The sequence below is a fragment of the Echiichthys vipera genome, assembly GCF_963691815.1.
Source record: "Echiichthys vipera genome assembly, chromosome: 4".
Lineage (NCBI taxonomy): Eukaryota > Metazoa > Chordata > Actinopteri > Perciformes > Trachinidae > Echiichthys > Echiichthys vipera.
This window is the reverse complement of record NC_139829.1, coordinates 974,011-999,811: the sequence shown is the minus strand read 5'-3', so window position 1 is coordinate 999,811 and position 25,801 is coordinate 974,011. Positions and strand designations below refer to the sequence as shown.

The following is a 25,801-nucleotide window of genomic DNA, read 5'->3' as shown; positions in this document are numbered from 1 at the left end:
TCTCCCCACTGTTCCGGTCCACCAGTGGCAGATAGCCCCCAACAATGATCTGAAATCATTATATGATGATATGATGTCCTGACACATTCAAACAGAATGGGATTTAAAATATAGTAATTGTTTTAGATTTTACCTTTTTTCCAACGCAGTACAATAGCATTGTGTTTAAACCTTATTTTCAGACTTGATGAAAAATACAATATTAAAAGATTTCTGTGATTTGGTGATAGTTCATCTCAAGAAAATCTGAGTAGTCTGTCACAGTCACAACCCTTTATTAAGCGGTTATTTTAGAACAAAAATTTGTCTCGTTTGTGTATTCTTAATCTGCTGATGCCTATCGGCTGTGTTATCAGTGAGAAGGGGATTCAGTTATAAAGTTGAGGTGTCATAAAACACACTAAGACCAGGTCGAGTGTGTGGCCTCTGTTGTGTGTGGGGACGTCAACATAAAGTTTGAGGTTGAGACAATGCAGTAAGTGTAGAAATTCAGCTGCAGGGTGGCAGGAGGGGGTGTCAACATGAATGTTCACATCACCGAGTATGATGGTATTGGAAGATGTGGTAAAGAGTGACGTGAGAAGGTAATTTATCTCTGAGAAGAAAGCTGGGTTTGGTTTGGGTGGCCGGTAAATGAGAAGAACAGTCACAGGGAAAGGGGGGCTGCATTTAAATACAAGGCATTCGAAGAGGATGGTTTAGGCAGAGACAGGGGAGTTAGTTTCAGGTTACTGCAGTGTATAACAGCTAGCCCGCCACTGCGACCGGTGTGACAGGCTTTTTGTTGAAATAAATTGAGCCAGGGGGACAGGCTTCATTTAAAACAAAAAAGGACTCAGGCTGATGCAGGTCTCAGTAAGACACATTAGATCAATGTTCTTATCTATGAGGCAGGATTTGGTTGTGCGAGATTATGTGTTAAACAGTTCTATTTTATTAAAACAATTTCCCCCTGGGATTATTCAAGTATTTCTGATTCTAATGTTGAGTGTAGATGGAGTGCTGGACTGTAAAGGCTTGAGTAGACAGAAGTCCACTTCACATTTTCCGTCCAGAGATGGGAAGGATGGGCAAGAGTCAGACACAGCAGGATGATCAACAGCATGGCAGGTGATCCGAGACAGTTGAGTAGTGTTGCTTTCGTCAACGAAAATGATGACGAAATATCTTCGTCAACGAACCTTTATCACGTGACAAAAACTAGACGAGACGAAACGAAAATGCTGGGCATGTGACGATGACTAAGACGAAATATATACTGCAATTTCGTTGACGAATAAAAATGAGACGAAATAATGTTGTTTCGTCTCGTTTAGTCACGTTATTATTATTATTTTGAAGTTTCTCTCCCAGTCTCACGTCTGGGCGACGTCACTTCCTCAATCCCCACACGCGCATTATTTAGATTCTGAAAATGCCGCTGCTGTGGGTTAGTGTTAACGTTAGGGTTAGCGTTAACGACAACTAAAGAAACATGAGAACACAGTGTGACACCGACCAGGGGTCGTGTTTGGGTGAAAAAGAAGAAACACTTTCATTACATAGATGTGGAAAGCAAAACGGAATGTGTTGTGGAAAAAGAAAGGGAGAAATGCGAACACAAAATCACTGGAAAAAACACCACGGGTCTTAAGAGACACCTCAGGGCATCCCATAATGACATTTAGGTAAGTCAAGACATAACGTAACAATACTTTCTGTTTTAGAAAGTTCATGCGACATGAGGCTACGGTTAATGTGTCGGGTTTTAGCGCTAGCTTTAGGGTTAGCCACTGGAGCTGAGAACGTGTGTGTGTGCCAAAATGTAGGATTTTGCTGATGAAAGGGAGGTTTGAGATCGGACGATAGTTGTTAGGGTCGTCAGGGTCTGTGCCTGGTTTTTTGAGAGTGGGGATGACTGCTGCCATTTTGAAGCTGGATGGTACTACATCAGAGGCAAGAGTTGCATTTGTGATGTTTTCCACTGGATGATGGAGATTGGGAAGACAGGCCTTGACCAGGGTGGTGGGCATTGGGTCAAGACTGCTGGTTGACTTTTTAGCTGAGGTGACCAGTTTTTCTACTTCGTCTGTGTCTACTGGAGAGAATAACAGGCAGCACCGAGGTGAGCAGGCAGCTGACTGGTGAAGGTCATGCTGGGACAGTGTGGGGCAGGGGGAGAGCCCAGGAGACTGGAGCTGCCGATGGATGGTGTCCACCTTCTTCTGGAAGAAATCCAAGAACCTGGAGCAGAGTTCAGCTGCATCTGAGTTTTTAGCAGCATCAGGAGGGTGAAGAAGACGGTTGATGGTGGAGAATAGCAATTTGGGGTGTTTTTGTTGGTTACTGATTAATGTGGAGTAATACCGTGTTTTTGCCTGTGAGAGGGCTTCTTTGCAGTTTGCGACGTGCTCTTTAAATGCTTCACGATGGACAGTGAGGCCTGATCTTCTGTATTGTCTCTCGAACCTGCGACCTATGGTCTTCATCCTGCGGAGCTCAGGGGTGAATCAGGGGGCGGGACGAGAGAAAGACATGTAGCGTGTGGTGAGAGGAGCTACAAAGTCCAGGCTGAGAGAGAGGGCACAGTTGTAATGTTTCACCATGTCATCAACTGTTTGGAAGGGGTGGTGGGTAGCGAGATTGGTTGCCAGGGAGTCAGATAGAGTGGAAGTACACACCCGTTTGATGTTCCTGAAGGTGATGGGCCGTTTGGTGCACTGCTTTGGGAGACGCACAGGGACCAGGAATAGGACAGCGTGGTGGTCAGAGACAGCCAGGTCAGTGTACTGCAGGTTGAGGGGGGTTATGCCAGTACAACACACCAGGTCCAGGGTGTGCCCTTTTTCATGTGTGGGGCCATGCACGTGTTGTGTAAAATTGAAGCAGTCCAGCAATGATAAAAAGTCAGTCGCAAAAGAGCAATCACTGGAATCCACATGAATGTTAAAATCACCCAGCAGGATAGTAGACGGGGATGTCGGGCAAACAGTGGCAAGCAGTTCAGTGAGCTCTGACAGGAAACAGGCAGAGGCTTTGGGGGGGGGGGGGGGTGGTAGATAAGAACAACCTCTAGCTGTGCAGACCCAGTCAACATGAAGTGAACACATTCAAAGGATGTAGTATTCACTGGGATCTCTTTTACCAGGATGTCAGCACTGTGGATAACAGCAAGCCCACCACCACGACCAAGGTTGTGTGGCTTATGGATATATCCATGACCTGGGAGAGTGGCTTGGTTGAGAGTTATGAACTCTTGCTGGTTCTGCCATGTCTCAGTAAGACATACAAATCCAGGGATTTTTCTGAGATGAGGTCATGGATAAGGAGGGCTTTGTTATTTAATGAGCGAACAGAAGGAGAAAATCTGGTGAGACGGCTTGAGTAAAGAGCTGGTGGCTGAGGACGAAAGTACCAGCAGCAACAGATACCCAACAACAACAGGCAGGCTCGGAGGCTGATCACCTTGTCTTGGAAAAAAATTGATGTGCCCTCTATACATATGTGGATGGCATCTTGTATTGTGTTGGAAAGACTGGCTTATATAACCAGTGGAAGGACTGCAGAGTTTCAGACTATGTGGAAACCTTATAGATAGAGTTTATAAATAGAGTTTCTTAAATGCTACAGTGCACAATCAACTTGGAACTGCTGTGTTGATAGATGTTGTTGAGTGTTTGTTTTATTTGGTTTAGTTAGTCTGTTAAATGTGTGAAGTATGTGAATGTCTTTTTATTTTATGGATGTTATTGTTTTGGTTGTTGTCTGTATAAGTGAAATACGTATAAAAGTTTGATAAAAATATTGTTGAAAAAATTATCATAAAATAATAATGAATGAATTAGATGATGGATTCTAAGCCATTGGAATGTAGCATTCATGTGTTTTTCGGGTACAATGTTTTTGTTTAGCCTAGTAAATCTGACACTGAGGAGGCAAGACTGTATTGTACCTCTTTGTGCAGGCATTTCTTTTCTATCAAAAATGGTTTGTGCTGTTCAGGGTGTACATGGCTGAAAAACATATTTCACAGGTAGTACATTATTGAAAAATGTTATTATTATTATTGAGATGTCCTTTATAGTAACTCTAAAATAACTTTAATATATTCTTTGTACATTTTTTTCACTGTTTATCCAGTAACAAATGACCAGAAACAAGATGATAGGTTTTTGAGTGTGTATGTGTACCTGGAAGAGCCTCTTGAAATAGCCCTTCTTGACAGCCTCGGAGGGCAGGATGTAGGACAACTCAGTGTTGGAGTCGGACACCAGGAGGCAGGATGCCACAAACTGGCAAATAAACTGGGTGACCCGAGCTTCTGAACAAGGTGACAGAGAGGAGGATGGAGACAGAGATGAAAGAGGCTGCAGCTGGCTGCCCTGTCCTGAAGTATGAAGGTAAACCACACAACATGATGGATGGATGGAGCAGGGGAGTACGGAATGGTAAAGGCAAATAGAGAAGAGTGAGACAGGTAAGGAAGAGACAAGGAAACATTTTTTGTACAGAACATGTATGGTACCACTGACATGCAAATTAATGGCTTTTCTGAGTTTCCCAACACATATAGTAGAGGAGAGAAGGGTGATTTGAGCCTGTGGGGAAATAGAGTCACTCCTTGTTTCTAGGTAACCATAGACAAAATTGGTCATGTCACCACACATTTTTGAAGAGTCGTCAATTTCACTCCACCTGTGATGAAGCAACATCTATAGAATAAGTGGAAAGTCAATTTAAGTTTAAACTGTTCTACTGGAGTTTTTTTAGGTTCATTGAGTCATGATTCTTGTGTCTGAACAATTACTCACAATGTGAAAAAAAATAAAATATGGGCAGTTCATCTCCTACGTAGGAGTTACTATCTTGTACGTACAAGATTAACTTCGAGGCTTAATTCGTTTTGAGGCTGAATTAAGTGCCTGACACACAATACAAAAGAAAGTGAAAGTTCAGCAAAATACAGCATAAACAACATGCCTTCTTAGTGAACTACAAATGTCTGTAAAACATAATGGCACTGTGCATAGGCACTGACTTGGGTTAAACAGTGTAGCTACTGTATATGGTCTGATGGAATGGACTGCATGTTCCACATGGCTACCTAATATTCACGTTGCTGGGTGAACATGATCATGATGCCTGCAGTCAGCTTAAACCTACCTAATGTGTATATGATGCACCTGGATGCAAGACATGCAATAAGTAAAGTGTAACAACAAATAGCAAGTCCATACCTGGACTAATTTGTACAACACAGGTGATGCATCTGGACATGGCTATTACACAGGAGGTCTGTGTGTTTGAACTGGAGCAGACTGTTGTTGTTTTCAGGTGATTTAAGAAGATAAACACAAGATCTACAGAACCAGTCAAAAATGTGGACACGCTTTTCTCATTCACCTTTGACTGGTAGCTTTTTGTATATCAGACCTCCTGTGTAAAAGCCATGTCCAGATGTTCAATTTGGTTCAATTCATACATTTGGTCTCATTTGCTTTACATGTGAAAACTGATCTCTTATTTGAGACTAAAGAAAGAGGGAGTTTCTCCCAGTTTGAGCATGAAAATGAATGCATCTCCTCCTTTCAGCCACACCTTGGAAGTGGAACTAACAGATTGCAGACCCAAACTGTCCACTCCAGTCTTCTCTTGAGTCTTCTCCCTAGTCTAGTCTTGTCTTAAGTGTTATCCTGTCTTTCCATTGTACATTCTTTTCTTTATTAACTAACATCTATCTAATTCAATTTCGTCTTTATCTTTTACAAGTAACTTTCTGCAAGACTTCGTTTCAAATAAGTTCAGTGTTTTATTAGATTAATAATATTTTAGGATCAGTCAAATGTTATTTTAAGTTAGTGGTCATGGTTTTTGAGAACAAGCTTATTTTATCTTGGCCTGTTAAATTAAGCTTTAGTCAACAGCGCAGCATTACCCTTTTAAAATTTACATCAAAAACAGTATTCGCCAGGAGTTTGAAAAAGTGACCAACTGACTTTCATCACCTAACTCTAAAAGTTGTCCCCCAATTGTAGTAAATAACCAAAAACCCAAGTTATAGTCTGTGATCTTTCGTTATGTTTTGCAAAGAGTCTTTTTTGGATAGAGATTGATCAAATAATTGATAAGAGATAGCTAATTGTTTCTTCATTGACAAAATTAAATCACTGCCAGATAACGATGGCATCGTTGTCTTCCTGGACCTCCGCAAAGCATTTGACATGGTGAATCACAGGGTCCATTTATCCAAGTTATCCAATTAATTTTTCTGCTAATGCACTTAAATGGGTTGAATCTTACCTTTCAAACCAAACTCAAACTGGTTGAATAAATAACCAGCAATCTAACACCATCTCCTTGTCCACTGGTGTCCCGCAGGGATCCATACTTGGCTCACTTCACTTCACTTCACAGTAGAAAAACTAGAAATTGTAAAATAATTTAAATACCTTGACATTATTCTAGACTCCAACTTAAATTTCAGGGTACATGTAAAAACTGTAATCTGTAAACAGATTCAATTCAATCTTGCTAATTTCAAAAACTCCAGGTCCACCCAGGCAGCCATGATGAACTCTCACATGATCAACTGTTTGACGAGCTGGTCTCAGGCTAATCACACAACACAATAACCACTAAAGTCTTTGTATAAACAAACAAGTACTGGACAAAAAAACCAAGGCAATTCCACCACTGTGCAATTTTAAGAAAATACGATCTATTGAGTTGGGAAAAAAGATTTAACATGTGTTTTCTACAAAATCATACATGGCTTGCCCACTCCTCGACTCAGAGAATTTGTAAACGTTAGAACAAATCCACGTCGCATCACGAGAGGGTGCTGCACCATTCTGTCTAGGAAAAATGCTTTTAGTCAGTCAGCCTTCTCTGTCACAGCCTCACGAGAATGGAAAAACATCCCAACATGTATCAGAGATCTAAACATATCGATACTTTAGTTCCAATGTGAAAAACTGGTTTATTGATAATATGACCTGCCAGCCACCTTCATGGAGAAGGACTTTCGGGCGCCACCAAAACCATTCAACATCTCAGGAGGGGAAACGGGGAACCGTCCAAGCTGTTTACAGTAAGGACAGGACGCTGGTGACCTCAGCTGATGAAGTAATCCGGCGATGGAAGGAGCACTTTGAGGAACTCCTTAATCTGACTAACACGCCCTCTTTTGTAGAGGCAGAGCTCAAGGCTGAAGTCACTGAGGTAGTCAGGGATGAGACTCATCCAGAAATGCTGAAAGCTTTGGATTTGGAGGGGCTGTCTTGGTTGACACGCCTCTTCAACATTGCGTGGAGGTCTGGGACAGTGCCAAGGGAGTGGCAGACCGGGGTGGTGGTTCCAGAGGACCAGAGGGTGTGTGCAAATTACATGGGTATCACACTACTCAGCCTCCCTGGTAAAGTCTACTCCAAGGTGCTGGAAAGGAGGGTTCGTCCTAAAGTCGAACCTCAGATTGAAGAGGAACAATGCGGATTCTGTCCTGGACGTGGAACAACAGACCAGCTCTTCACTCTCGCAAGGATCCTGGAGGGGGCCTGGGAGTATGCCCATCCAGTCTACATGTGCTTTGTGGATCTGGAGAAGGCATATGACCGGGTCCCTCGGGAGATACTGTGGGAGGTGCTGCGGGAGTATGGGGTGAGGGGGTCACTTCTGTGGGCCATTCAATCTCTGTACACCCAAAACGAGAGCTGTGTCTGGATCCTTGGTAGTAAGTCGGATTCGTTCCCAGTGGGGGTTGGCCTCTGCCAGGGGTGCGCTTTGTCACCAATCCTGTTTGTGATTTTCATGGACAGGATATCAAGCTGTAGTCGTGGGGTTGCAGGGGTTGCAGTTCAGTGGGCTGAGGATCTCATCCCTACTTTTTGCAGATGATGTGGTCCTGATGGCATCGTCGGTCAGTGACCTTCAACACTCACTGGATCAGTTCGCAGTAGAGTGTGAAACGCCTGGGATGAGTATCAGCACCTCTAAATCTGAGGCCATGGCTCTCAGCAGGAAACCGGTGGATTGCCTACTCCAGTTAGGGAATGAGTCCTTACCCCAAGTGAAGGAGTTCAAGTACCTCGGGATCATGTTCACAAGTGAGGGGACGATGGAGTGTGAGTTTGGCCGGAGAATCGGAGCAGCAGGGACGGTGTTGCAGTCGCTCTACCGCACCGTTGTGACGAAAAGGGCTGGCCGGACAAAGCTCTCGATCTACCGGTCAATCTTCGTTCCTACCCTCACCTATGGTCATGAAAGCTGGGTCATGACCGAAAGAACGAGGTCGCAGGTACAAGCGGCCAAAATGGGTTTTCTCAGGAGGGTGGCTGGAGTCTTTCTTAGAGATAGGGTGAGAAGTTCAGCCATCCGTGAGGAACTCTGAGTAGAGCCGCTGCTCCTTTGCGTTGAAAGGAGCCAGTTGAGGTGGTTCGGGCATCTAGTAAGGATGCCCCCTGGATGCCTCCCTAGGGAGGTGTTCCAGGCACGTCCAGATGGGAGGAGGCCTCGGTGAAGACCCAGGACCAGGTGGAGAAAATATATCTCCACACTTGTCTGGGAACGCCTCGGGATCCCCCAGTTAGAGCTGGTTGCTGTGGCCGGGGAAAGGGAAGCTTGGGGTCCCCTGCTAAAGTTGCTGCCCCCGCGACCCGACCCCAGATAAGCGGTTGAAGATGAGATAATATGAGATGACCTGCCAGCACTAAACCTGATCCCCCTGGTGTTGCCGTCTTGTGTCAGTTTGTTTGGGATTTTGTTCTGCTTGCATTGGCCGCCCATGTCATTCGTTCTAATGTGCTGTTTTTGTTGTTGTTTGTGGGGTTTTTTGGTATTTTTTTGTTTGTTTATGACTGATGTTTTGTTTTTATGAAATTTGTTAATGTCTTCTCTGGTGTGCTACTGACTGTATGTAATGCGCGTGCCTCGCTGTATGGGTTATTCCTATTTACCTTTATTTGTATTTGTCTGATACCTACTGTTGTTTGTCCTGCATGTTTTATGTATTTTATCCCTTGATTCCCAAAAGCAATTTCAGTAAAAAGCAACTGGACTTGGTTATTTGTCTAGGAAGACGTTTCAACTCTCATCCAAGAGGCTTCATCAGTTCGTGTACGCAACTAACCAGGCTGGGACTGGTCCAACTAACTGGTGCGGAGATCCAGGTATTTAACCTCTCACAAGACCGACGATATCACTGGAGCCCTTTGTGTTCCAAGTGCCAACAACTGTCATTAGAGTGACAGTCGTCGGTGGGAAGTTGGTTTGGACTTTGTTAGTGCTCTATTGAGTCTTAACGACAGTCGTTGGAGTCACAGGAGGCCATTTGTGAATAGTTGTTCTTTGAGGTTAGTATGTTGAATCTCCTGGGTAGGGATGAAAGGGCTGCACTGTAAATTGGAGATAAGTGGTGTCTCAGACCTCCTTCTCTGTTTAGCGATGATGGTTTATCTACTTTTGCATAGTTGGCTTCTTTTACTCCTCTTTCAAACCATCTGTCCTCTCTGTTCAGGATGTGGACATTGTTGTCATCAAATGAGTGGACTTTCTCCTTGAGATGTAAGTGGACAGCGGAGTCCAGTGGTTTGAAAGAGGAGTAAAAGAAGCCATCTATGCAAAAATGGAGAAACCATCGCTAAACAGAGGAGGAGGTCTGAGACACCACTTATCTCCAATTTATAATGCAACCCTTTCATCCCTTCCCAGGTGATTCATCAATCTTACCTCAGAGAACAACTGTTCACAAAGGGCCTCCTGTCGTTAAGACTCAATAAACCACAAACGAAGTTGAAACCTACTTCCCACCAACGACTGTCACTCGAACAACAGTCATTGGCCCTTGGTGCACAAAGGGATCTGGATCTCCACACCAGTTAGTTGGACCAGCCTGGTCAGTTGCGTACACGAACTGATGACGCCTCTTGGATGAGAGGTGAAACGTCTTCCTAGACAAATAACCAAGCCCAGTTGCTTTTGACTGAAATTGCTTTGGGGATTACGATGACCTGGACAAATGAGAATATTCACAGGCTTCATGCCTTGAACTATAGAATATTCACCGGGTATGTGTTTATGATTAATTTTTTTTTCAGTAGGTGTTGCCATTATCTTAGTTAATGTGTTGTTGTTGTTTTTTTTTAACCGTTCTTGTTATTTGCCTTTTAGAGAGCCTACTGTTACATCTGGCCAGGGACTGCAGATGAAAACTAGTCTTCTGTCTAAATGTGGTCTATTTACAGAAATGTTTATTTATATGCACTGTCAATGTCAAATGAAATATATATAAATAAATAAATAAGAGAAGTTGATAAAGTATTCTTCTACCTTAAAAAGTATTAAACTCTCGCCAAAAGTTTAGTAAAATTCCTGCAGATATTGGTGTGGTGCCCTTTTTAACAAGGAAAAAAAAAATAAGCCTAATTAATAATTAATAAGGTGATTTATTAATTTATTTGAACGCACAGTTCATATTGTAGGTACCTTTCCTATTCCTACACCACAAGCCTTCCCAAACATCATGTAACGTGTATTTAGGTATGACATACCTTATAAAGAATAAAACCTTAACTCGTTAAAACGTTTGGATATTGTTAATATATATGAATAAATAATCACCTTGAAATAGTAGCTGGATCGTAGCTGTCCTTGTGAATGCCTCCTTGTTTAGTTTTTCTTTACAATGTTAAATATAACTTTACATATCTGATCCATCTTCATAGCTTTGTTTGAGGAAATGTCAGTCGTATTTTGAACGTTTCTTGTTTTTACAGTAAATGCTGAAATTAAAGGACTGCCTCCCTTGGTCTGAAGACCACGTTTGCATTTTTTGCAAATTGGTTCCTGCGGATGGATGATTACGCCACGTTAAATGGTAATGGTAAATGGACTTGTACTTATATAGTGCCTATTTTAGTCTTCTGACTACTCAGTGCGCTTTCCCACTACTTGTCACATTCACCAATTCACACAGACATTCACACTGATGGCAGTGGACATTTACATACTGTACCATCTAATCTAACCATTCACACCACATTCACACACCCATGCGCAGCACGGGGAGCAACCCAGGGTTCAGTGTCCTGCCCAAGGACACTTCGACTGCCGATCTCTCGAGTGGAGGACGACCCACTCTGTCACTGAGACACAGCCGCCCCACGTTAAACGTCTGAAATTTCACTGGTCTAAAAAGGGTATTGAATAACTGGGCATCCAAGCAACGCTTACAAATTACAAAGAAAGGTTTGAGAAAATATTGAACCATTTCTTCAAAAATTGAAAACTGACACTGGTAGGTGGGTTACAATTCATCTATCGCTGTGGGGGAAAATACATTCTATTAATAAGATGACTGTACCTGTGATCTATCCTGTCACATCTCCCTCTGAATATTCCTGCTTCTTACTTTGGAGATTTTGATATTTGCAGTCTGGATTTTCTATGTGGTAACCTGCAACATCGGTTAGGAATAAATAAACTGCAAGCTTGCACAAAGAAAGGGGGTTTCTCTCCTGTTAATTGGTTGTCAAGAATGGCCATAGTGACTTCTGGTTTGGCTGAGATGAAGTAGACACAGGTTGAGTCTCGCTCCTGCAACTTTTGATAATTTTACGTTTCAGGACCCCAAAAGTCACAACACATAGTAATATTGGTCTTGTTTGACAGATACACCACCGTAATATGTCAACGGCAGAATAAACCAGCGTGTATCAAAAAACGTATTCTTCAACGCTCTAAATCTGAAGGGGGACTAGCACTCCCCAATTTCTGCCATTACTTCTGGGCTTGCAACATTAAGAAACTTTTATATTGGCTCTGCGGAGGAGTTACAGACGTCTGCCTGCCCTGGGCTCATACTGAGATAACATCTTCTTCCTGCTCATTGCATTCTACGATTTGCTCACAGCTCCCCATAAGGTCTCTCCTATTCGGTTGTCACCAATAACATTAAAATTTGGATCCAGTTCAGGAAGCAGTTTGGCTTGCAAATGGCTTTGATCCTTGCACCGGTTTTGAATTAATGTGTTTCTTCCTTTCTGCAACGACCCTGCACTGCATGGTCTGATAAGGGGCTCAAAACGCTTAATGACGTGTGTGACAAAGGTGTTTTTGCATCCTTTGCATCTATGTGGAACAAATACAATCATGTAGCCATTTTTTTCGGCACCCTAAAATGAGACATTTTATCCAAAAGCAATTCCCACATTTTCCGAAATGCCCCCCTGAAGTTGAGATGGACCAGTTCCTGTCTCTCAATGTGCAACACAAACGACTGATATCTGTCATTTATAATAAGATTGCTTCTTAGCCCAGTCCCCACTGTATTGCCTAAAAATGCATGAGATAAGGAGTTGGGGGTAGACATTACTGAGACCCAGTGAAGAGACATTCTAAAACTGGTTCACTCATCCTCATCCTTTGTGCCAGGCACGGCCTATTACAGTGGAAGGTGCTAAATTGGCTAAGATATACCCTAGTCACAGTGATGCTTATAACCGTTGTAAGCAGTCCCCAGCCAACCATGCACACATGTTCTGGACGTGCTCGAAGCTTACTGAATTTTGGTCCGATATATTTCAAACCCTCAAACAGGCTCTTAACACAAGTTTGGAACCCAATTACTTGACTGATCCTTTTAGGCTCCCTCCGTCTAAAATTCTGCCGACAACGTGTCATATGTGTGATTCAATTACTTAGTTGGTTACTGTGACCACGTCTGACATGAGTCGTTGGGAGGGATAGTGGGATTTATGTTGGGTTTTTTTGTTTTTGTTCCAGTTTTTCACCTTAAGGCAGACGTGATGATACACTGTACAAATGTTATAATTGCTCTTGTCTGATTGTCTGCGGAATTCAATTACAAAATGTGTAAAAAAAAAAAAAAGAAGAAGAAGAATGGTGAGTATTGAGACCAATGAGCCCTGAAAGAGGCTGTGTAAAGGACAATAAGATACAGTCTTGGGATGTAATGGGGTGTTTATAGCAACATCAAGATTAATCATACGATTGTAACCTGCTTTACTATATAATCTCTATCATCTAAGTGTGCAACTATTAGGTATTAATGACATGTAACTAAATCACAGTTATCCACAGTCTGTGTGCAAGAGGAAAGGAGTAGGCTGAGAGCTGTTGTTGTTCTCAATCGTTTCTGAATCTAAATCTGTGGTTAAATCACCACCACAATGTCTCTTTCTACTAAAAAAAGAAAGGTTGTCACAGAAAACTGTCAGTTCAACAGTGAATGGACAGAGGAGTTTTTTGTTTCTCTCACTGGGAAGCCTGTGTTTACTCTGCAGCCATATCGGTGCGTAAAGAGTGTAAGTTAATAAGGAATTTTCAAAAAAATCATGCTACTCTGCATTTATGTTACGTTAATTTTTGTCAGTCTAGTTTTTGATGACTACACTAATGTTTCATATGTACTTGTAAGCCTGCAAAGTAACTAGTAACTGAAGTAATCAGATAAATGCAGTGCAGTAAAAAGTAGAATATTTCCATTGATTTGTAGTGGATTAGAAGCATAAGGTAGCATGTAAATAAAATATTCAAGTAAAGGACAAGAGCCTCAAACTTGTACTTTATTCCAATAATTGAGTGAAAACCTCTGGTTAACAGGTATGTTAATTTAACAAGTTTTGTTTTTTGACAAGCTTGTTGCACTTTGAGGCCTATGAATACTATTTACATGATCAAATAAAGACAATATCTGTACTCATATGTCGCTGCATTGTTTTACAATATCCATTAAAGTGATGCTCATATTTTTCCAGCCCCTCATTTTGGATCATTTTCGTCAACCGGCCCCAATTCCGTCTCAGTCAGTTCAATAATTGCTGTTTGTGCGTATTTTAGTGAAAGAAAACCTATTTTCTTGATTTAAAAAAAAAGATTTGATAATGTATAAGTGTTTATATTCTTACCTAGAAGACAAACAATTGTTTACCTTTTTGGCAAATAAATACATAAACGTGTAAATGCAGCAATGTCTCTACTACTGTTTTAAAATCTCACTTCACTTAAATTTAAGATTGTTACAGTAATCCCTAAACAAGCCTCACTATTTCAGTTTTTGCATGATTGCATGACCTTAAGAATATCTGATTAAAGAAAATAATCTAGTTATTAGGCTATAGATCTAATACATGGTATTTTTCGAATCTAAAAGAAATGGAAAAAAACAACCAAGCCGAACCAAACCAAAAACTGTGACCCCAAAACCGTGATATGAACCGAACAGTGGATTTTGTGCACCGTTCCACCCCTAGGCAACTGCTAGTAAAAGACAGCTTGCAAAAAAAAAGAACTAAGGTTCCTGTGAAGCAGGCTGGGGAAAGCAGTTCCTCTAAGGTGGGGGACAGACAGGGATGATGTAAATCGATGTACGTGCTGCACAACACATGATTAATGGTAGTTGAAAGGAGGTGGGGAAATTTGGGTAGAAAGTGGAGAGTAAATATTGAGGAACTGCAGAAAGTCTGGGTTCTTCCTTCGCCTTCTGATACACAAACAGTTGAAGATTAAAATGAGTGAGAGAAAATGAGCAACCCAAGAAAAGGAGTATGAGTTTTTTTCGCCCAGAACAGAAGATTTATGCATATGGTTTTTAACTAAAAAAATGCTTTGAGCATTTCCAACTATTGTTATACCTTTCTGCCATTTTGTTTATTTGTACTACAGTATCTTATCCTAAGGTTTATTATTATTGTGCATACTTCTTCGGTATGTTTTTCATGTACGTCACCTCTAGCTGCTGCATACTTTGAGCTACAAAAACGAGTCAATTACCAAAATGTTCAGCTTTTTTGCTGATATTCAACCTTTTTCTGCCTTTCATACCTTTTCATATATTCAGCCTTTTTCATATTTCTTTTATAATGCAAACCAATGGGGATCAGCTAAAAATAGTTTTTAACATGCCCCTATTTGAACCTCATCTAGTCCCACATACTTCCACCTTCAGACTTCATTCCAACTTTAAATAATCCACAGGACTTTCATCTATAAAATCATCAGACAGTTTTTGGATATCTTTTACAGTTTTTTAAATAATCACAGGTTATGTTTTATGGCTTGTTAAGACAAAGAGAGTGTGAGTGAATGTATTTATTTATCTGTTTGTTTATTTCAGGGACATTGCAAACTCATCAACAGCCAGGCTGTAAGTGAGCCAGAGTTAGCCAAAGAGGATATTTTGCATCTGTAGTCCCCTGCAAATATTGAAAAGGCAACCTAAAATTACAGAGATAAAATGCATGAATGAGTAAATATTAAACAAACAAACAAAAAAAAAACTACCCTGTGGACATTATAACATTATGCAGCAGAATAAAACAGGAGAAACACACCTACATAAAAGGACATATACAGCAGCACAAAACAAGCAGGACAGACATACAGTATATAGCAGCATAAAGCACAAACACGCACCACCAACACATTGATTTACACACTAACATGCACATCACAAGACAGGACATGATCACATAAGAAACAGGCAGGACTGTAACCAAGAAGTCTTCAGGGGAAGCATTTGCAGTCCTAATTTCCACATAAAGGAACGGTAAGAACTAATATTTCTGATGTCACCTGGTAGTGAATACCATTCCTGAGATGCTGTAACTGAGAATGCTGAGTGGCGAAAGGCACTTTTTCTAAATGGTACAACACAATCTCCTCTAGATGAGCCTCTGGTTGTCCAGCTTCTATCTGACCTCTGAGTGATACACGGTTGAAGAGGTGTGTGGGGGGGGGGGGATTATGTAGATTTCTTTTTAAAAAAGCAAATATTGGATTACTTTATTAGGTTGTCCTTAGCTCAGAAGTTTATACTTCTTTAAAATAAGACAATGGTGGTAGAAGTTTGACTTCGGGTCTAAGACTTTGAGGGTTTGTTCATATAGCGTTTCAAGTGGTTTTAGTGTTGTTTTATTGGCTTGTGCAAAACTGGTCAGACAGTGAAATGTGACATTATCATTGCATTCATATATGACTTAGCTGCATAGGTAGTCATTGAATTTATAACAAAGCAAAAATTTAATAAATTGAACTTAACTTACTTTTTTAACATGGGATTTAAAGAACGGTTGAGAGTCAAACAGAAGGCCTAGGTACTTGATACCTGATGTTTGTTGCTGCCATGTGTATAAATCACAAAATCATAAAGCTGAATCTCTACATCAGAACACAAAAATGGCATATCATTTATGAGACTGAACAGAATTGGACCAGTCAGTGTAGTAGATTTTTGATTGTTGACATTCACAAACTGAGATCTGTTCTTTAAATATGACTCTGACCACTTGAGGATGGCATTGGAGAAATTAAATAGTTTAGCAAGAAGCACCTTATGATTTACAGTGTCAAAGGCTTTTCTCAGGTCCAAGAATACAGCCTTAACAGTACCTCCCATGTCCATCATAGACAGGGGCGGAGGCTGGGTTAATGAGAGTGAGTGTGACACTTTAGCAACCATGAGTGAGATGTAGAGACATACCAAGTGTTATATATAGTGGTTGGACTCTCCGTATCGACGGTTTATAGAGATTTCTGAGATTTTCACAGGAACGTGCTTGATTCTGAGAACATCACACGGCTGTGCAGGGCAGTCTGCTTATTAGCCACCAGATTTCCCAGTTGTCCCGATGGCCACTCCGCCCCTGATCATAGACTTAACATTTTCAAGTAAGAGGCAGTTGGCAGTATCTATCTGAACAATTAGTTTGATGCACAGCACTTGTCAAGCTCATTTTTTTGGATCCTGAATTGCTCAAAACATTTTACCACCACTTTAATACCGTTTCTTAGTGAGTTTTCTAGATATCAGTGTAAGATTATGGTCCGAAAGGCCAGTAATAAAGGTAAATGACTTAATTTATCTTTCAGGTCGGTTACTAAAGATCAGATCAATCTGGGTTTGGGAAGAGGTTGTTATTCTGGTCTGCCAGTTAATTAATTGTGTTAGATCAAACTGGTCTGTAGTTTGTTTAAGAGCCTTCCTATCTGTCTTATCTTCCCAATTGATATTAAAATCGCCCATTATTATGACCTCTTTTCTTGACTCACATTCTTTTAGCAAGATTTTCAGATTTTCATAGAATCTTTTGTTGGAGGAGGGTGGGCGATACAAAGCAACAAGGGCAAAGGATATTTGAGGTGGTGTCACAATTACACCAATGCATTCCAGATCATTGTCAGATGACCATATAATATGAGTACACTGATAGATGTATTTAATGTAAATCATTACCCCACCGCCTTTCCCACAGGAAATATCTCGTCTGAATATCTTGTAGCCTGGTACAAATGTACCAGCAGCAGATAGTGAGCTGCTATGAAGCCATGTTTCTGACAGGCATAGAAAATCCAGACTCCTTGAGAATATGATGGACAATTTTAGAGATTAAACTACTGATATTCAAATGCCCCCCCAGAAGACATCTAGGCTTGGAATGTGGATCCCAAATAACTTCTTTCCTCTCTATCTGTATCATTCATGTCCCATTAATGCATGTTACTAATTCAGCTTCTTCCCCAGAGTTGTTTGTGCTTTGTCATCTCGCAGGTCTCTGCTGATCGTGGTGGTGCCTGTTGCCATGGTCCTGCATGATGCTTTCTGCTGCTATTATCACTAGTACTCATATATACTTTGTTGTTGAATTGTTGGTTCTATGCAAATCATAAATAAGTCATAGAGTGTGGTCTTTACCTACTCAATATGTAAAGTGTCCTGAGATAACTTTTGTTATGATTTGGCACTGTAAATAAAATTTAATTTAATTGAACAGAAATATCATTCTGTTATTAATACTAAAATACGATGAAGAAACTGCACAGAGTGGGCTGTTCAGACTTTTTAAAATTCCTTGGAACACCTTAATGGAAACAGTACTCAAATTTGAATTTGGGGTGCCATAGCTAATTGGACGCTATGGCAAAAGGCCGGGTTAATTTACCTTTTAGATTTTATCCGATAACTGTACTAAGCGGGTAAGTATAACTTACCAGGTCATATATTTTGGACAAATGCAAAAGTACCTTGTCTTAATTGCTCAGGATGCCCACTAACCTGTCCCACAGGCAGCCAAGTTTGAAAACTGCTTACGAGATTGAGTAGAGGCACTTCTTTAAAGATTCATCACTTACTGAATTAACAATTATGTCACCCTTTGATCAAAGTCAAAAAGCAACCTGCAATGGACATAGCTATGGACATACAGTATATCCTGAAGATTAGAAGTCATGCTTGAGTAACATTAATTTTTTGGATAGGTTCATCCAACTGAAAATAATACACATATGGCTTTGTTATATAAGTGGAAATGAATACCTCTTGCTGGAGATGTTGAGAAGATATGGCTTCTACGCTACATAATCTTTGGACATGTGCAGCAATTACAGTCTGGTGAAATAATATACAACAGTTTTTTTGAAGTACTGACCAGGAAATTCCAAGCCTCTGATTTAGTTTTGGCTTTTACAACAGCTAAACAGATACTGATGAGACATTGCAGGAAGAAGCACCCACTGTAGAATGATGGAGGGTCAAATTGATCCGTTTATATTTACTTTAATGACAGCGCAAACACCTGAACAATCCGGCATAAGAAAAGCATCAAGTTTGTATTTGGCCCCAGACAAGCCGATCGTCCAGGTCTCTGTAGAACTCGTCAAACACAGTGTTACAACTCTAACATCAGCACCTTTGTCAATTCTAAACGACACACTCTTGTTATATATGTCGATATCTACCATCCATGGCTCACTATCAGCTGTCACACTGTCCAGGAACATAGATCCTTTGTCCTCTTCAACTTCATGCACAGTCCTGGATGCTTTACACATATGCTTATTGTTGGAATAATAGTACATAAAGTAATCTCATATTTACTCAAATTGCCTTTACATATAATCTAACCTTACTTGATGTGTGTGAACAGCTTATTTGTGTAGAGTTGTTTTACTGGTAGAAGAAATCAGATAAGCATGACTGCTGATGAGTCACCAAAGAGGTATCTGTGCAAAAACAGACACTGCTCAACTGTTTAAAGACAAAACATGTTTTGAGGACGAGCAACATGTGCCCCCTCTCCCTTAGAGTTGTAAACTCATAAAGAAAATGAATTGTTTATATGTGACGAGTTGCAGTTGTGTGCCCCCTCACCTTTAGAGCTATAACTCATATTGTAACTACGAACCACCGAAAGGAAATAAAAAGAAAGGGCTTGGCAGAGTGTGCTTCAGAGCGGAAGGAGATTGTAACTGAACGCATCTCTGTCCGTTCTCCTTGCAAGTAAAACATATAACTCTTGTCTTTCTCTCTTTTGTTATGTTTTTGATGTTTTAGGTTGCTTGAACCTGACACTTATAGTGTCCCTTTTCCCACACTAATGACATTTCACCTCTCCCCCAACCATCAAATGGCCATCCTACAGGAACACGAAGTGAGGGGGTTGCTGAGGTCTGTAAACCCCAGGAAGGCTGCTAAGTGCTTCAGGCCTGTGCTGACCAGCTCACAGTTGTCTTCACCGAGATCTTTAAAACCTCCCTGTCACAAGCCACCATTCCACCCTGTTTAAAATCAGCAACATTCATTCCAATCCCCAAAAAAACAGACGCAGGGGTCTCAACAAACTCAGACCTATGGCACTCACACCAGTGATTTATGCCTTGAGAGACTCGTCCTGCGTTATATCAAGGGCAGCATACCTCCCACCTTCGATCCACACCAGTTTGCCTACCGCGCCAACCGGTCCACTGAAGATGCCATCGCCATAGCAACGCACATTGCACTGTTACCTGGAACACAGTGGATGCTATGAGAGAATACACTTCATGGACTAAAGCTCGGCATTTAACACTATCATTCCGGATATCCTCACAAGCAAATTCCCAACCTTAGGGATCTCCTCCCCTGTCCGATCTGGATTCATATTTGCCGAAGATAGGACCATCACTGGACTCATCTCAGGGGGCGACGAGTCCGCCTACAGGTATGTGATCCCATAGGCTGACGGTGTGGAGCTCAGTGAACAACCTCTTATGGAATGCCACAAAAAAACAAGGAACTGGTAATTGATTTCAAAGCACAGATCTACATTGGAGGACCTGTGTGGAGAGGCTTCACTTTTTCTTGGGATTTTAATCTAAGGCGACCTCTCCTAGTCTATCAACACAAGGGCATCATTTAAAAAGGCATAGCAGAGACTTCACTTACTGAGGGTACTCAGGAGGAACAACCTAGAGAAGAAGCTGCTGGTAGCCTTTTACCAATGGTAAAATGGTCGTAGCCATCAAGAGCGTGTTGACCTACAACATCGCAGTCTTGTAACCTGTCTGCTTGGCTGCAATCAAGAAAGCTCTGCAGAGGGTAGTGAAGTCAGCCCAAAAGATCATTGGCTGCTCACTGCCCTCGCTGTAGGACATTGCCACCTACCTCTTTAGAGCAATAAAAATCATCAGGGGCCCCTCACATCTTGGTCACCACCTGTTCCAGCCCTCCGGAAGGGTCTATATGTCTGCCGAGGTATGCACCTTCAGGGACACTATACTTAACTATAATAAGCCCTGACCCACTCCAGCCAACCCCCCACATCATTCCACACCATTACATGTCACATCAGTCTCACTCTTCATACTTCTGCAATGTATTTATATTTATACCTGTCCAATATATTTATACATTTTCCTAGTACAGTGCAGTATTTTTTATTCAGCATCGATAGTTCTAATATATTCTGATAGACACTTTTGCACTTATTAACAGTGTTATCTGTTGTGCGTTGTTTTGTGTTGCCTTGTATTTAACATTTTTATATCTGTCTTTCTAAAGTTTTAATTGTCTTTTTACTACACATTATGCTTGGATTAAATGAAAATTCTCATTGGGTACCCGACTGTGTCTGTGTTCTGTGATAGGCTTGTTACAGCACCCTCCACTCTGTTCATTCACACACAGAACAGCTCTTTGTCTCTCCTTCAGTCACTCAAGATTGTTGGATTTTCCGTTAATGTTAAGGGCAGGGCTATTATTTCAGCATCAAAGCCCTCTACTTGTCTCCTAGACTCTCTTCCAACTAGGTTACTTAAAGAAGTGTTACCTTTAGTTAGCCCTCCTGTATTAGATATGATTAACATGTCTTTATCAGCAGGTTATGTACCACAGTCTTTCAAAGTAGCTGTAATTAAACCTCTTCTTAAAAAGCCCAGTCTTGATCCTGAGGTACTAGCCAACTATAGACCTATATCTAACCTTCCTTTTCTCTCTATGATCCTTGAGAAATTAGTCGCCAATCAGCTGTGCTACTTTTTACATAATAATGAGTTATTTGAGGACTTCCAGTCAGGATTCAGAGCGACTCATAGCACTGAGACAGCACTGGTAAAAAAATTACTAACGACCTTCTAATAGCTTCAGACAAAGGACTTGTCTCTGTGCTTGTTTTGCTGGATCTTAGTGCTGCCTTCGACACTATTGACCATCACATCCTGCTACAGAGACTAGAGCATCTGATCGGCATTAAAGGAACCGCACTGAGCTGGTTTAAGTCTTATTTATCAGATAGATCTCAGTTTGTACATGTTAATGACAAATCCTCCATTCACACTAAAGTTAGTCACAGAGTTTTATTATAAGGAAGCACTCCATAAATTTTCATTGTTATGCTGATGATACATAATTATATTTATCGATCAAACCGGAAGACACTGATCAGTTAGATAAACTTCAAATGTGCATAAAGGAAATTAAAAGCTGGATGACCTGCAATTTACTGATGTTAAACTCAGATAAAACTGAAGTCATCGTACTTGGCCCCGAAGGCCTCCGAAACTCAATAACTAAAGATATTGTTACTCTGGATGATGTTGTGTTGTCCTCCAGCACCACAGTAAGGAATTTGGGTGTTATTTTTGACCAGGATGTGTCCTTCGATTCTCACATAAAATTAACAACAAGGACTGCATATTTTCACCTGCGTAATATTGCGAAAATTAGGAACATTGTGTCTCAGAAAGATGCAGAAAAACTAGTCCATGCATTTGTTACTTCTAGGCTGGACTACTTGAACTCTTTATTATCAGGCTGCTGCAATAACTCTGTTAAGAGTCTCCAGTTGGTCCAAAGTGCTGCAGCTCGTGTACTAACTAAAACAAACCGAAGAGAACATATTTCTCCTGTATTAGCCTCTTTGCACTGGCTACCTGTACAATCTAGAATAGAATTTAAAATCCTTCTCCTTACCTATAAAGCTCTTATTGATCAGGCTCCGTCGTATCTTTAAGAGCTCATAGTACCGTATCACCCGACTAGATCGCTGCGCTCTGAAAATGCAGGGCTACTTGTCATTCCTATAGTCTCCAAAAATAGAAGGGGAGGCAGAGCCTTCAGCTACCAAGCTCCTCTCTTGTGGAACCAACTCTCAAGTGTTATTCGGGGACAGACACTGTCCCCATATTTAAGAGTAAACTTAAAACTTTCCTTTTTGATAAAGCTTACAGCTAGGGGTTACGAGCCCTCAGCTATGTTGTTGTTGTTATTCTTAAAGCTGCGTTTGTTCAGCTTAATGATGCTGCTATAAGCCTAGTCTGCCGGGGGATAATACTTTTCCTAATACTCTGATCTTCTCTCCTCTCTGTTTGTGTCATTCATGTCTCATCAATGGATGTTATCAATTCAACTTCTTCCCCGGAGTTGATTGTGCTTTGTCATCTCTCAGGTCTCTGCTGATCGTGGTGGTTCCTACTGCTGTGGTCCTGTGGGTAGTTCTTTGCTGATGGTGGTGGTTCCTGCTACCGTGGTCCTGTGCAGGTCTCTGTTGATGGTGGTGGTGCCTTCTGCCTTGGTCCTGTGTATCAGGTCCCTGCTGATGGTGGTGGTGCCTGCTGCCATGGTCCTGCGTGCTGGTCTCTGCTGATGCTGGTGGTGCCTGCTGCCCTGGTCCTGTGCGAAGGTCTCGGCTGATGGTGGTGGTGCCTGTTGCCGTGGTCCTGTGTGCAGGTCTCTGCTGATGGTGTTGGTGCCTGCTGCCGTGGTCCTGTGTGTAGGTCTCTGCTGATCGTGGTGGTGCCTGCTGCCGTGGTTCTGTGTGCTGGTCTCTGCTGATGTTGGTGGTGCCTGCTGCCCTGGCCCTGTGTGCAGGTCTCTGCTGATCGTGGTGGTACCTGCTGCCGTGGTCCTGCATGACGCTTCCTGCTACTTCTATAACTATTAGTCATTTATACTGTCACTAGTCTTATAAATGATAAAATTTGTAGCCATAAAAACACCATCAGTGGTATGTCTTGCTTTATCGTAGCTGCTATTGTCCCTACTCATCATTGATCATGTTTGTCATAGTTATTATCATTTTCATGTTCTGTCGCTTTGGATGTGCATGTTCCTGCTGTTCTGCTGTGTAGACTGCCATAACATGTGGGTCATGTTCACATTACTATAGATATTGTTATAGTTACTGTTACTCGCTGGCTGCTTGCATCTCTGGAAGTGTGTCAGTCTCTCTGTCTTTTGTCTATCTTTGTCTTTCTCTCTTTCTCTCTCCTTTTCTTCCTCCCCAACCGGTCAAGACAGATGGCCGTCCTCCACAGAGCTGGGTCTGTCCGACGTTCCTGCCTGTTATAGGGAAGGTTTTCGTTGCCACCGTACTCTAGGGGGGAATTGTTGGGTCTATGCCTACTCTGTAAAGTGTCCTGAGATAACTTTTGTTATGATTTGGCACTATAAATAAAATTGAATTGAATTGAATTGAAAATTAGATTGGTGCCCCTGGGCCGGATCCGGGGCACCAAGTAGAAACCTGTGAGTAGAAACCTATGTGAAAAAGTAATTCATGGTTCCTGTCCTCTCTCGTATCGATCTCAGCACAACTTTCTCAGCGTGTGAAATACCAGTGCGCTGGTAGCACCTGTAGGCACGCGGCAACGATGCTCTGCATGCTCCCCCTACGCTCTTCTTTGTTAGTTTCTGAATCCTCTTGGCTACAGCTCGCCAAGCTCTGCTCTGCTGTTTTTCTTTCAATCGTTTCAGTCTGGTTAAATCCATGGTTAAATCACCACTGCAATGTCTCTTTCTACTCTGAAAAAAAACGAAAGATTGACACAGAAAACTGGCAATGCACCAGTGAATAGACAGAGAAGTTTTTGTTTATAACTGTCACCGTGAAGCTTGAGTGTTTGCTCTGCAACCAATATAACCCATCTTTCCCATTGAACTGTAAAAATTACCTTAGTCACCGTGGAGCCTGTGTGTTTTCTCTGCGACCAATAAAACCAATCTTTCCCATTGAACTGTAAATATTACGTTCATTTTTGATGAATAAATGTTTCAAATGTGCTTTCAAGCCTGTTAAAGTAACTAATAATTGAAGTAATCAGATTAATGTAGTGGAGTAAAAAGGAAAATATTTCCCACTGATTTGTAGTGGAGTAGATGTATAAAGTAGCATAAAAAGAAAATACTCAAGTAAAGGACAAGAGCCTCAAACTTGTACTTTAGTACAATAATTTAGTGTAAACCTCTGGTTAACAGGTATGTTCATTTAACAATGATTGTTTTTTGACAAGGTTGTTGCTTTGAGTTGGCCTATCACTACTTGTTTTGATCAGCTGTTATGCTGTTGCACTTTGAGGCCTATTGTTACTAATTACATTGATAAAATAAAGACAATACATGCACTCCTATGTCGCTGTAGTTTTTTACAATATTAATTAATGTGATGCTCATATTTTTCCGGCCCCTCATTTTGGATCATTTCGCCCACTCAAATTCCAAATTACTTGAATAGCCCTGCTGTAAATAGTTTTCTAATAAAGAATAAATATAACAATTTCTGATCAACCCATATAAATTACATGCTGAAAATAACATACCGGTCAAAACCCCACCCATTTCAAGACATCCAGACCCACTTCCGCGTTATATCCCGCCCACATCTGGGTTAGGCATTGCCCATTCCGAGTAATTCATACGGTTAACAGATACAGATACATATACAGATAATGCTGTACTCGCTCATCAATAGTGAATAGTGTGGTAAAAGATTGTCAGTGCTGTTCTACGTTGTAACAACCCGGTCTCGAATACAAACATTATAATGGATGCTAACATGATTTCAATTATGAATCCTGGAAACGCCACTGCTCACTTGAAAGACACCCTGAGTTAAAATTGGCTCAACTCACCCAGCTCTCCCCTACAAGACCAATTTAAGTCATGTCTAGCATGTAGTGCCATGCAGTGACTCTGCCAAAAGCTTGTATACAACTAGAGAAAAAAACAGCCTAGGGTTAGAAAGGTTCAAGCACAGTCATTGGCATTTGCTATTATCAGTCTGACTGTAAATCTAATGAATGTTTTCAAATCCAACAGCCTAAGAAGTCAGAAAACTGAAAACAAGAGCATTTTAGAACTCATATAGAGAAAGCACACACACCTTTGCCTTCACTCTGCTTTTTGACCAGTGTCAGTTTGTATCCGTGTCCGTAGGTGCTCTTCAGGAAGAGTGGCGAGCCACAGCACTTGAGTTTACCATGTGAGATGATGGCAATGCGATCTCCCAGAAGGTCTGCTTCATCCATATGGTGGGTGGACAACAGAATTGTACGGCCTAGGGCAGAGGAAAACACTAACAAACATAAAGCCGCAGGTTTGTGCTGCAATTATCAAACAAGAAATGTGAAACTGAATATAAAAAAGCACATCATTAAAATGTATACTGTTCACTTGATGCAAGGAATCAAAACAGACAGTGAACAACTTGATGCTGACTACAGTTACCATAGTTAAAACTATCCATAAAATGTCTCCAGTCTATAACACAGTTTTTTA

The 25,801-nt window shown here is 41.3% G+C and overlaps 1 protein-coding gene across 1 annotated transcript in view; it reads right to left on the bottom strand.

Moving 5' to 3' along the window:
* Positions 1-25,801, bottom strand: part of abca2 (ATP-binding cassette, sub-family A (ABC1), member 2) — a 423,663-nt gene that overhangs the window by 166,524 nt on the left and 231,338 nt on the right. The window contains exons 23-24 of the mRNA XM_083912406.1: positions 25,407-25,580; positions 4,170-4,366 (exon numbers count right to left, since the gene is read on the bottom strand). Coding sequence (XP_083768532.1) covers positions 4,170-4,366; positions 25,407-25,580 — 371 coding nt within the window. The remainder of the gene's footprint in view (positions 1-4,169; positions 4,367-25,406; positions 25,581-25,801) is intronic.